This window comes from Muscardinus avellanarius, assembly GCF_963383645.1.
Source record: "Muscardinus avellanarius genome assembly, chromosome: 18".
Lineage (NCBI taxonomy): Eukaryota > Metazoa > Chordata > Mammalia > Rodentia > Gliridae > Muscardinus > Muscardinus avellanarius.
In genome coordinates, this window is record NC_137804.1 from 9,221,930 (window position 1) to 9,234,261 (window position 12,332).

Consider the following 12,332-nt stretch of genomic DNA (forward strand, 5'->3'; position numbering starts at 1 on the left):
TGTTCGAGAAGTTCCCGCGCCTGGGTGGGCTGGATCCAAGAGCTGGGCTCTGGCTCCATCCCCGCCGCCGTCGTGGGCGGGCACAGTGGCTGCCTCTGACCAGCGGGATGGCCGCAGCCCCCTTGCGGGCCATCTTGGAGCTTCAGAGAAATGTCCGCAAAGGAGCGCTTGCTAACAAGAGCATCACGCAGGCCTGCTGACGGGAAGGCCGTGAGCAGGAAAATCCCAGGTGACTCTGCTGTCTTAAAGACACATTCTGGCAGCTAACCAAGATAGCAGAGGCCAAACGTGGGAAAAACTGCAGCAAGAGGAAAAATATCTAAGTGGATTATCTAATCAAAAATATCCAATTGAAGCCGGGCGTGGTGGCGCACGCTTGTAATCCCAGCATTGGGGAGGCTGAGACAGGAGGATCACGGTTCGTGGACAGCCTCAGCTACTTAGTGAGGCCCTTAGCAACTCAGCAAGACCCTGTTTCAAAATAAAGAATAAAAAAAAAAAAATAGGGCTGGGGGTATAGCTGGAGGTAAAATGCTCCTGGATTCCATCCCCAGTACCACACACACACACACACACACACACACAAATCGAATTGAAGCCGGGTGTGGTAGACAGCCTCGGCTACTTAGTGAGACCCCCCTGTTTCAAAATAAAAAATAAAAAATAGGGCTGGGGGTGTAGCTCTGAGGTAGAAGGCCCCCTGGGTTCCACCCTGAGTACTGAAAAAAACAATTGAATTGTTTAACAGAAAAGGATCAGCCCATAATCAGGGTGGCTAACTATGCCGGCTTTGCGATAGTGTTTCAGAGAGAAATGTGGAGATCTTTGAGCCTCTCCTCCTCCCACCTACAACTTTAATGCTGGTTAAATTTAATCATCAAAAGAGGAAAAAAAAATTTCTCCACTCCAAGGCATATAAATTACATCTAAAATCACGTAGCTGAAAGAGTTCCAATCTTGCAGAGTACCATAGCGGGGGAAGTTTCAAATGTGATCATTAAAAAAGGACATGATTTTAGTTCATAAAAACACCTCCAGAATGAGAAACAAACACGCACACACGTTCGGATGCGTGCTCAGGGGCGGCCCGGTGCGTCTCAGCTGTCGGATGGCCCCTCGAGACTGGAAAGCGAACCTGGAACCATTCTCGCTGCCCGAGATGGGCGACAAGAGGCCAGTCCTGGCTTCCACGTGAACCGCGAGACTAGGGGAGGCAGACCCACCCGGCCGTGGCAGGCACGGGCCACTTTAGATGTGCTCGGGGTGACTCTGGAGACAGGACAGCATCTCGGAGACAGGCCGGCCTTCATAGCAGATCTGATACACCGCGGTGAACAGGGGGAACCTGGAAGAGGGAGCGTGACAGGAGCTCAGGCCACCCCGTTTTCTCTGAACAAATCTGCTTTTCTGCCGGGCGTGGTGGCGCACGCTTGTAATCCCAGCGCTTGGGAGGCAGAGACAGGAGGATCGCGCAGGTTCGAAGCCAGCCGTGCTGGCTTAAGAGACCCTGTTTCAAAAAATATAAAATAGGTCTGGGAGTATAGCCCAGAGGTAGAAGGGCTTCCCGGAACCCCAGTACCACCAAAAACAAAACAAAACAAAAAAAACAAAACTGCTTTTCTTGTATTTATTTATTTATTTATTTATTTATTTATTTATTTATTTATTTGTGGTACTGGGGTTCCTGGAAGCCCTTCTACCTCCGGGATACACTCCCAGACCTATTTTTTATAGTTTTATTTCAAAACAGGGTCTCTTAAGCCACGGCGGCTGGCTTCAAACCTGCAGGATCCTCCTGTCTCTGCCTCCCAAGCGCGGGGATTACAAGCGTGCGCCACCCTGTCCTGCCTGCCAGCTGCACGTGAGCTTGCTACTGGAGGAGACACAGCGGCCGTTCTATCGTTCCGCAAGCCAGTGTGAGCTTCTGCGCCGTGGCCATGGGCCTGGGGACCCCCTAGACCCTCTGCCTCAGGGGCTGTGACTGCTCTGTTGGTGAACCAGCCACCTGGCCATCTTTCCAGGGAAAGCAGTGAACATTTGTAGAAAGAACTTAGCTCAGGATCTTGGTCAAATCTGCCCTGAGTCCAAGTTCTTGTCACTACTTATTTAATTTTGGTGGTACTGGGGTTCCTGGAAGCCCTTCTACCTCCAGGCTACACTCCCAGCCCTATTTTATACTTTTTTATTTTTGGAGACAGGGTCTCTTAAGCCAGCACGGCTGGCTTCGAACCTGTGCAATCCTCCTGTCTCCGCCTCCCAAGCGCGGGGATTACAAGCGTGCGCCACCACGCCCGGCAGTAATTGACTTTTGAAAAATGAAAAACTTATGGCACGTAGTTCTTCCCAAATACCCTGCAGGACAAACTAGAATTTCAAACTTTAAAATTTTGTAATACCAGCCAGGCGTGGTGACATACGCTTGTAATTCCGCTACTTAGGAGTCTGGAGCAGGAGGATCACAGGTTTGTGGCCAGCCTCAATAACTTGGTGAGGCCCCTGCAACATAGTGAGACTCTGTTTCCAAATAAAAAAGTCACATAGGTATGGGGGAGTAACTAGGAAGGTCCTGGGTTCCAAATCCCAGCATCACAAAAAATAAATTTTGTAATGCTCTGTATTAATATCTCACAGCGCCTGGTTTTGTCTGAGTGCAGGTGGATGTAGGTAGCTATTTCCCACTTTCACACAGAGGCTGAACGAAGCCAGTGCTGCCCTGGGTGCAGGACACCGGCGGTCTCCTCCCGCTGCGGGCGGGGGGCCGCGGGAATGGGGCTGCAGACCGTGGGAGACTTACTTGTCAAGGAGCCCCTTCTGTTTGAGGATGCGATACACTTCGGCAGAAGTCTGAGGCCCTTGGAGTTTCTGCCCATTCAGCATCTCCTTCTCCAGTTGTTCAATGGTCTTAAAAGCAAGGGATACAAAAAAGAAATCTACGGTAAAGACTAGAGAAGCGTTTATTCCTAGCGGAGTGGGGAGAGGGGAGCTCGGACCTCGTTCTGCAAGCTAAGGATCAAGATGCTACAGGCCGGCCTGGCACGGTGGTGCACGCCTGCAATCCCAGTGCTTGGGAGGCTGAGGCAGGAGGAGCAGGGTTTGAAAAGCAGCGGGGGGCAAGGGGAAGGAGCGGAGCGGGTGATGTCACAGGGCGGAGCCGCAGGAGGGCGCGCGCAGAGCGGCTGGGCTACCTTCCCGGTCCTGGCGAAGGCCTCGGCCACCCTGCGGTTCCGGCCCCCGTAGCAAGTGGTGATGAGGTCGGCCACGCCGCAGCTCTCCAGGAAGGTGGCCGTGGACACCTGGCCCTTGCAGAAGATTCGGGCAAAGGCGATCATCTCCATGAGACCCAGGCGGATGACGGCCGCTTTGGTGTTGTCCCCGCAGCGCAGGCCGTCGCAGATGCCGGCTCCTACCGCCACGATGTTCTGGGGAGGAGATGACAGCCCCAGTCAGTAGAGCACTGGAGGATGCGCGGGGGAGGCTGGGTGCACGGCCTCCACTGAAAGGCTCAGCCCCGGCCTCCTGCACCAAGTCGAGGCAGGGAGGCAGACCTGCCTTCTTCGTTCTCCTTCATGGGAGGAAGAGCCCGGGGTCAGAGTGGCATCAGCCATCCAGAAAAAAGGATGGCAGGAGGCAGCCCTTGGCTAAGCTCTGTTTGGACCCATCACTTTGCCTTATTATAACTAAGCACTCTCCGCCCGGGCGTGGTGGCCCACGCTTGTAATCCCTGCGCTTGGGAGGCAGAGACAGGAGGATTGTGCAGGTTCGAAGCCAGCCACGCGCGCTGGCGTAGGAGACCCTGTTTCTGAATAAAAATGTAAAAATAGGTCTGGGAGTGTAGCCCGGAGGTAGAAGGGCTTCCAGGAACCCCAGTACCACCAAAAACAAAAAACAAACAAAAAACAAAAAAACGAAGCGCTCTCCTTCACCATAACGTGTTCAGAAAAGTGTACACATCCTAAGTGTGCAGCCTCGGGAATATCCAGAAGCCAAACACATGTGTGACGAGTACCCTGATCCTCAAAGAGCCCTGGGACCCCTTCCAGCCCGCCCCTCCAAACGTGACCGCTCTCACACCATGGACTCCTTTGACCCGTCTCCAAACTTTCTTTATTGTTTTTGGGTCTGGAAGTTGAACTCAGGGGCAACTGAACCTTTCGGCTACACCCCAGCCCCTTTTACTTTTTATTTCAAAACAGGGTCTTTGCTAAGTTGCTAAAAGTCTTGCCAAGTTACTGAGGTTGTTCTCGAACATGCGATCCTCCAGTCTCGGCCTCCCAAGTGCTGGGATTAGAGGTGCATACAACCACGCTTGGCTTTAAGCTGTCTTTTTTGTGTGTCTGGTTGTGGGGATGAAACCCTGTTCCCTGCTGCTGCCACAGGGCAGGAGACTCGGTCCTGCCAGAGCCGGGCCCTGCACAAGGCAGCCTGGCTGAGGTGTCCAGCGAGGCCGAGGTCAGGCCCATGCCTGGCCCCCTGAGCCAGATGTCCTGCTAGGCAGCTGCCTTTGCTCAAGCAACAATGTCCAAAAGAAGTTTCTGAGTTGGACGTGGTGTTGCCGGGCGTAGTGGTGCACGCTTGTAATTCCTGCGCTTGGGAGGCTGAGACAGGAGGATCATGCAGGTTCGAAGCCAGCCTCAGCTACTGAGTTGGACGTGGTGGCGCACGCTTGCAGGTTCAAGGTGGACGCCAGGCCTACACAACTGAATCGTGTGTATATATGGTGTGTGTGTGTGTGTGTGTGTGTGTGTGTGTATGTGACTGAGGATTGAACCTAGGGGCATTATACTCCAGCCCTATTATATTTTTATTTGGTAAGAGAGTCCAGCGAGGTTGATGAGAATCTTTTTGTGTGTGTGTGTGGTACTGGGGTTCCTGGAAGCCCTTCTACCTCTGGGCTACACTCCCAGACCTATTTTTACATTTTTATTTGGAAACAGGGTCTCCTACGCCAGCGCGCGTGGCTGGCTTCGAACCTGCGCGATCCTCCTGTCTCTGCCTCCCAAGCGCGGGGATTACAAGCGTGTGCCACCACGCCCGGCCTGATGAGAATCTTACTACTTGCTGAGGCTGTCCTCCAAACTGCAATCCTCCAGTCTCAGCCTCACCAGTACTGGGATTACAAGCGTGCACCACCACACCCTGCTTCTGATTTTATTTGGAAACAGGGTCTCACTACGTTGGTGAAAGTCTCGCTAAGATGCCAAGGTTGGATGTGAACACGCATCCATTTCTCAGTCTCTCAACTACGGGGATTATAAGCATGCACCAGGCTCTAGTTTTTGTTTTTAAAAGCGGGCATAGCCGGGCGTGGTGGCGCACGCTTGTAATCCCCGCGCTTGGGAGGCTGAGACAGGAGGATCGTGCAGGTTCGAAGCCAGCCTCAGCTACTTAGTGAGGCTCTCAGCAACTTAGTGAGACCCTGTTTCCAAATAAAATATAAAAAAGGTCTGGGAGTATAGCCCGGAGGTAGAAAGCCTCTGGGTTCCACCCCTAGTACCACCAAAAAAATAAATAAATAAATAAAAGTGGGCACAAAGCCAAGCATGATGAAGCACCTGTAATTCCCTACTCGGGAGGCTGACAGGAGGGTCACGGGTTCAAGACCAGTCTCAGCAACTTAGTAAGACTCTCAGATATCCAGGAAGACCACGCTTCAAAAACTTTAAAAAGGGTTAGGATGGGGCTCAAAGGTAGTATACCCCTGAGATAAATCCCTGTGACCACAAAAGAAAGGGCAAAGCACATATATTTGCTAAAAAGTCTGGGAGAGTACACAAGACACAGCAGCAAAGGTTATTTCAGGATGTAAGAGCTTCTCTCTACCTTTCCACTGTAGGCGACACAATGAGTATGATGACTTTGTAATCAGGGGAAGTGTGGGTAGGGTCGTGTCACTTGTCATCTCAGTATTTAGGGGGCTGAGGTAAGAGGGCTGCAGGTTCATGGCCAGCCTCAGCTGCTCATTAGTGAGGCCCCCGCAACTTAGTGAGGCTGGTCCCCCAATAATAAAATAAAAAGGGCTGAGGCGAAGCTCAGAGGTAGGATGCGCTGCTAGGAATCTCCCGTACCCTACAGGATAATAATCAGGGGAAAGCCTGACACGGCTCTTACTTATGTGCTGAAGGAAACATATGGCCGTTTGCCTTTGTTCTGGTGAGGGAGGTCTCGTTTTATTTACAGCTCTTGGAAGTGAACCAGAAAAGTCAAGTTGTACGTAGTAACCAAAGAATCCTAGATGAAGATTCCCCAAACGAGCGCTGACACTCCCACCACGCCAGCATTTACTACGCTGAAGCTACTTATCCTCTGGACCCATTGTGTGTGTGTGTGTGTGGGGGGGCGCTGGAACACAAGGGCCTTCTACCTCCCAGCTATACCTCCAGCTTTAAAAAATTTTTTTTTGTTTTGAAACAGGGCCTGAGGCTGGCCTTGAACCTGCAATCCTTCTGCCTCAGCCTCCCAAGGAATGGGATTACAAGCGTGCACTACACGCCCGGCTCACCCTCTGGAACTTTGTATGATACAAAGCCTGTTGGGCTGTTTTCAAAAAAATCCCAGTTCGCTGGGCGTGGTGGCGCATGTTTGTAATCCCTGCGCTTGGGAGGCTGAGACAAGAGGATCACGCAGGTTAGAAACCAGCCTCTGCTGGCTTAAGAGACCCTGTTTCCAAATAAAATATAAAATAGTTCTGGGGGTGTAGCCTGGAGGTAGAAGGCCCCTGTGTTCCATCCCCAGTACCATCACCAACACCACCACCACCAACAACAAAATCCCAGTTCTGATGCGGGCCCCTTGGAGCAGTGTTGGGGAGGCTTCAAAGGAGAGGCAGAGGGAAGGCTGTTAAGTAGCCGGGCCCCTCCGCCTCTACCCCGCTGCGGGCACTCTCATCAGGGCAGCAGGCCCACATCAACTTACAAGCTTCCTGCCAGGGGAAACGAAGAGACATTCTCAGTTCAAACATGGGACCAGCATGGGCTCCCATTAGGGCTCCCATTAGCAGCCGCTTTTCCAGAGCCTTCATCTAGAATCTTCTCACCCAGCACCCTTTGTTCTGGGCAGGATTTCATAGCTTCCCCATCCACCACCAAAAACAGCCAGTCAAGCCGGGTGTGGGGGCGCACGCTTGTTGTGATCCCAGCATTCGGGAGGCTGAGACAGGAGGATGGCGGTTTGCGGCCAGCCTCAGCTACTTAGTGAGGCCCTCTGCAACTCAGTGAGACCTTGTTTCAAAATAAAGAATAAAAAATAAGCCGGGCGTGGTGGTGCAAGCTTGTAATCCCAGCATTCGGGAGGCTGAGACCGGAGGATCGCGGTTCGCGGACAGCCTCAGCTACTGAGTGAGGCCCTCTGCAACTCAGTGAGACCCTGTTTCAAATTAAACAATAAAAAATAGGGCAGGGGGTGTAGCTCGGAGGTCAAATGCCCCTGGGTTCCATCCTCAGGCCCGCAAAAAAAAAAAAAAAAAAAAAAAAAAAAAAAAATATATATATATATATATATATATATAAATAAATAAAACAAAATAAAATGAAATGGGGCTGGAGGTGTAGCTCGGAGGTAGAATGCCCCTGGGTTCCATCCCTAATACAGAACAACAACAACAACAACAACAACAACAACAACAATAGCCAGTCATTTAAAACCCGCTCTGGCCAGTGCTCAGCAACGAGGCATTCGTGGTGCCCCCTGCTGTCAAGCAGTCATTAGTCTAATGGAGGACTATTAAAAACACATAAAAATCTCAACCAACGAAAATAAACAAAGCATTCCGTGCCGGCGTCCTCTGTGTGCAACCCGGCTGCTCCGAATGGGAAAAATGCCCCATGCTAACATTGAGAAATATAGATGCTTGTAGAAACACAGACGTGCACTGCCCGGGAGCCCAGGGTTTAACTGGCTTTAATTTTTTAAATGCTCATCATATATCGTGGCCACACATGTACAAACAAGGTTAATTCCAGAAAATGGTTTTAAATTGGGAGCAAGCCGGGCATGGTGGCGCACGCTTGTCATCCTGGTCTTGGGAGGCTGAGATGGACATCACTGTTTGTGGACAGCCTCAACTTAGTGAAACCCTGTTTCCAAATAAAATATAAAATAGCGCTGGGAGTGTAGCCTGGAGGTAGAAGGCCCCTGGGTTCCATCCCCAGAACTGCAAAAAAAAAAAAAAAAAAAAAAGGGCTGAGCGTGAAGCTCAGAGGTAGAATGCACAATTTATGAATAGTTGGAAGGTAGCTGGGCTTGGTGGCTCACACCTGTAACCCCAGTACTTGGGAAGCTGAGACAAGGGGATCGCAGGTTTGAAGCCAGCCCCAGCAACTTAGTGAGACTCTGTTTAAAAAATAAATAAAATAGGTCTGGGGGTGTAGCTCAGGGGTAGAATGCCCCTGGGTTCCATCTCCAGTACAGAAAAAAAAAAAAAAAAAAAAGCCTCAAATAGGGTATTAAAACGTGGCGTGGGAGCCGGGCGTGGTGGCGCACACTTGTAATCCCTGCGCTTGGGAGGCTGAGACAGGAGGATCGCGCAGGTTCGAAGCCAGCCTCAGCTACTTAGTGAGGCTCTCAGCAACTTAGTGAGACCCAGTTTCCAAATAAAATATAAAATAGGTCTGGGAGTATAGCCTGGAGGTAGAAAGCCTCTGGGTTCCAATACCACCAAAAAAAAAAAAAAAAAAAAAAAAAAAAAGTGGTGTGGTGGCACACCGCTGTAATCTCAGTTCTTGAGAGGCTGAGACAGGACTGCATGTTCCTGGCCAGCCTCAGCAACTTAGCAAGGTCCAGTTTACAAAGAATAAAAAATACAGTGGTGCTAGGGGTGTAGCCCAGAGGTAGAAGGCCCCTGTGTTCCATCCCAATACCCCCCCCACACACACACGGGGTATTTACATTGAGAACCCTGGAATGCTTCCCCTTATACCATCGGTAGATGGCAGCTAAAGTGACTTTGATCCCAAGGGGAGAAGAATCAGGTAGCTGCCTGGTTGATACAGGGCACAGAAATGCTCAAGTTTTTATATAAAAAGAAATATACAAACCAAACATGGTGGCGCACGCTTGTAATCCCAGCATTCGGGAGGCTGAGACTGGAGGATCATGATTCCCAGTCAGTTTCAGCTACTTAGTGAGGCCCTCCACAAGGTAGTGAGACCCTGTTTCAAAATAAAGAATAAAAAATAGGGCAAAGTGTGTATCTTGGGGGTCGAATGCAAAAAAATAAAAAAGAAATATACTGGCAGCTCCCCCCCACCCCCCTGCCGCAGCCCATATTAAAACTGAGAGATAACTGCACCTGGTTCCTGGGCCAGAAAGACAGAGGCATGAGTTAATGATTTTATGGCTTCAGGGAAGACAACCTTATCTGGACGTGCATCCTGTCACGCTGAAGCAAACTGGTTTATTTTGTACATTTTGCCCAAGGAGCCTCTGTGAACGTTCCAGATTATCTGCCGTTTGGGGCTATAAAACCTATGTTCCCTGGTAGCTCGGGGCTGCATTCGGAAGGTTCAGACCCTGAGTGTAGCCCTGGTGCGCCAGAGTTCCTCTCTGTGGAATAAAATCTTTAACTTTACATCTTCTGAGTCGCTGGTCTCTCTCACGCGTTATCTGGACCCCATAACACTGGTGACTGTTTCCCAGTTAGGACAGAATGAGGCCATGACCAAGGCTTCAAGGGTAGTGGTGGATGAGTCAGAAGCCCCTGTACTGAATGTTTCAAAATGATGGAAGCTGGGCGTGGTGGGACACGCTTGCATTTCCAGTGCTTGGGAGCCTGAGACAGGAGGATTGCAGGTTCGAGACCAGCCTCAGCAATTTAGCGAGATCCTGTTACCAAATAAAAAATAAAATAGGTCTGCCGGGCGTAGTGGCATACGCTTGTAATCCCCGCGCTTGGGAGGCTGAGACAGGAGGATCACGTAGGTTCAAAGCCAGCCTCAGCTACTTAGTGAGGCTCTCAGCAACTTAAGTGAGACCAGGTTTCCAAATAAAATATAAAATGGGTCTGGAAGTATAGCCCGGAGGTAGAAAGCCTCTGGGTTCCACCTCCAGTACCACCAAAAAAATAAAAAATAAAAATAAAATAGGTTTGAGGGAGCTGGGCGTGGTGGCACACGCTTGTAATCTCAGTACTTGGGAGGCTGAGACAGGAGGATCTGGGTTCTCGGCCAGCCTCAGCTACTTATTGAGGCCCCTTGCAACTTAGTGAGACCCTGTTTCAAAATAAAGAATAAAAAATAGATAAACATATAATCTCAAAAAGAAAAATGTAGCTCAGAGGTAGAATGCCTCTGGGTTCGGTTTAATCCCCAGTACCACACAAAAAAATAATAAAAAAATAAAAAGGGCCATTGTTTAGCACTAAGCTCCTGCATGGGGCCAGACCAAAACCAAATAGCCATTCATGCTAAGTGCCACATCATCACACTGAAACTCCAAAGAAGCAGACAGATCCCCAAACAAACCAGGCTTCCCTGAGAACTGGAGAGTCTGGTGTGGCTGAGTCAGCATGAGGAAGTTCCCTGCCTTTTTTTTTTTTTTGGTGGTATTGGGGGTGAAACCCAGGAGCCTTTTACCTTCAAGCTATACTCCCAGACCCATTTTAAATTTTATTTGGAAACAGGGTCTCACTAAGTTACTGAGAGCCTCACTAAGTAGCTGAGGCTGGCTTTGAACTTGCGTGATCCTCCTGCCTCAGCCTCCCAAGCGCGGGGATTACAAGCGTGCGCCACCACGCCCGGCTGTTCCCTTCCTCCTACCCTCCAGAAAGTCGCCGGAAGCAGCCTTACAGTAACCAATCAGGTTCTCTCTGTTGTTCTGCCTTCCGGTGTTTGCCTTGCAACTTCCCTGCCCCCCAATTCCGCCATTGTCCGGTGGGGAGCTCATGTTATTGTCTAGAGTGCCGGCTGCTCCTTGCCTGAATCGAGTCTAAATCAATCGGTCAATTTCTATAACAAAATCTGTTGTGATTTTTGTCTCGGCCGCTCCCCAAGCCCCCAGCCATGGACCCATAGAGGCTACTTCTGTAACCTGATCTTTTCCCTCTCAAGGGCAGAGATAAACTATCCAGGAAAAACCTCTAGTCAGCAGCAGGCTATTTTCCCTTGGGCACTGGGGAGAAGAGCAAAATCACCATACGACTATAGCAGGGAGTTCAGCGCAACATGACACACAGGTGCTGGGGAAAGTAATCTCAGCAACCTGAGAGCCTGAAGCCAGAGGATCACAAGTTCAAGGCTAGGCAACCTGGCGAAACCCTGTCAAAATAAAATAGAAGCTGGGACAGAAGAGTCGCAGGTTTGCCTCAGCAACTTACGGAGGCCCTCTGCAACTTGGTGGGACCCTTTCGAAATAGAAACTAAAATAGGGCTGGAGTTAAACTCAGAGATCAAATGCCTCAGAGTTCAATCCCTAGTGCCACCAAAAAAATAAATATATATTTTTTACTTTTGCGGTACTGGGGATGGAATCCAGGGGCATTCTATTTCCGAGCTACACCTCCACCCCTAGTTTTTATTCTTTATTTTGAAGCAGGGTCTCACTGAGTTGCAGAGGGCCTCACTAAGTAGCTGAGGCTGCCCACGAACTGTGATCTCCCTATCTTGAGCCTCCTGAATGCTGGGATTACAAGCGTGCACTATCATACCCAGCAAAATTTAATTTTAAAAAGGCTGGAGGTGGTGAGGCTTGGTGGTACATGCCTGTAATCCTAGTACTTGGGATACTGAGACAGGAGGATTGCAAGTTTGAGGCCAGCCTCTGTAATTTAACAAGACTCTATTTCAAAATAAAAACGAAGATAAGGGTTACCCACTCTGGGACCCCCTCCCCGTTGGGGAGCTTCTCTCTCTCGCAGGTCGTGTTGGCCTTGAGAGAAGGTGGAGTGTAACAGACGGCACGTGGCCCGGGCTACTCTCGGGTAGTGACCTGAAGGCCTCTGCTGGACATCAAGGCTGACCAGGGCCCCTAGGGGTGACCTGCACCTCTTTTCTGGCAGATCGCGTGGACCCTGGGAGAAAGTAGTTTGCAACTGACGGCACTTGGCTCGGGGACACTCGGGTAGTGACCTAAAGGCAACTACTGGACACCAGACCCCGACAGCCCTAGAGGTGTTCTGTCACTTTCCCTATTCTTTTCTGGCAGATCGCATGGTCTCTGGAAGAAAGCAGCCTATAATTGAAAGCATTCGTCTTGGGCTACTCCCAAGTATTGTCCTGAAGACAGCTGCTGGACCCCAGAGTTCTGACAGCCCCTTTGGGGTGTTCAGCCATCTTTCCTTATTCCCTGCTGCTTCCCATAAACCATTTACTCCCCTTCAAAATAAATAAATAAATAAATAA

The 12,332-nt window shown here is 50.2% G+C and overlaps 1 protein-coding gene across 1 annotated transcript in view; it reads right to left on the minus strand.

Moving 5' to 3' along the window:
• Positions 1 to 1,248: 1,248 nt before the first annotated feature.
• Positions 1,249 to 12,332, minus strand: part of GPD1L (glycerol-3-phosphate dehydrogenase 1 like) — a gene marked incomplete at its 3' end in the record, with an annotated part of 33,739 nt that continues 22,655 nt past the window's right edge. The window contains exons 6-8 of the mRNA XM_080715930.1: positions 3,186 to 3,419; positions 2,795 to 2,901; positions 1,249 to 1,345 (exon numbers count right to left, since the gene is read on the minus strand). Coding sequence (XP_080572056.1) covers positions 1,249 to 1,345; positions 2,795 to 2,901; positions 3,186 to 3,419 — 438 coding nt within the window. The remainder of the gene's footprint in view (positions 1,346 to 2,794; positions 2,902 to 3,185; positions 3,420 to 12,332) is intronic.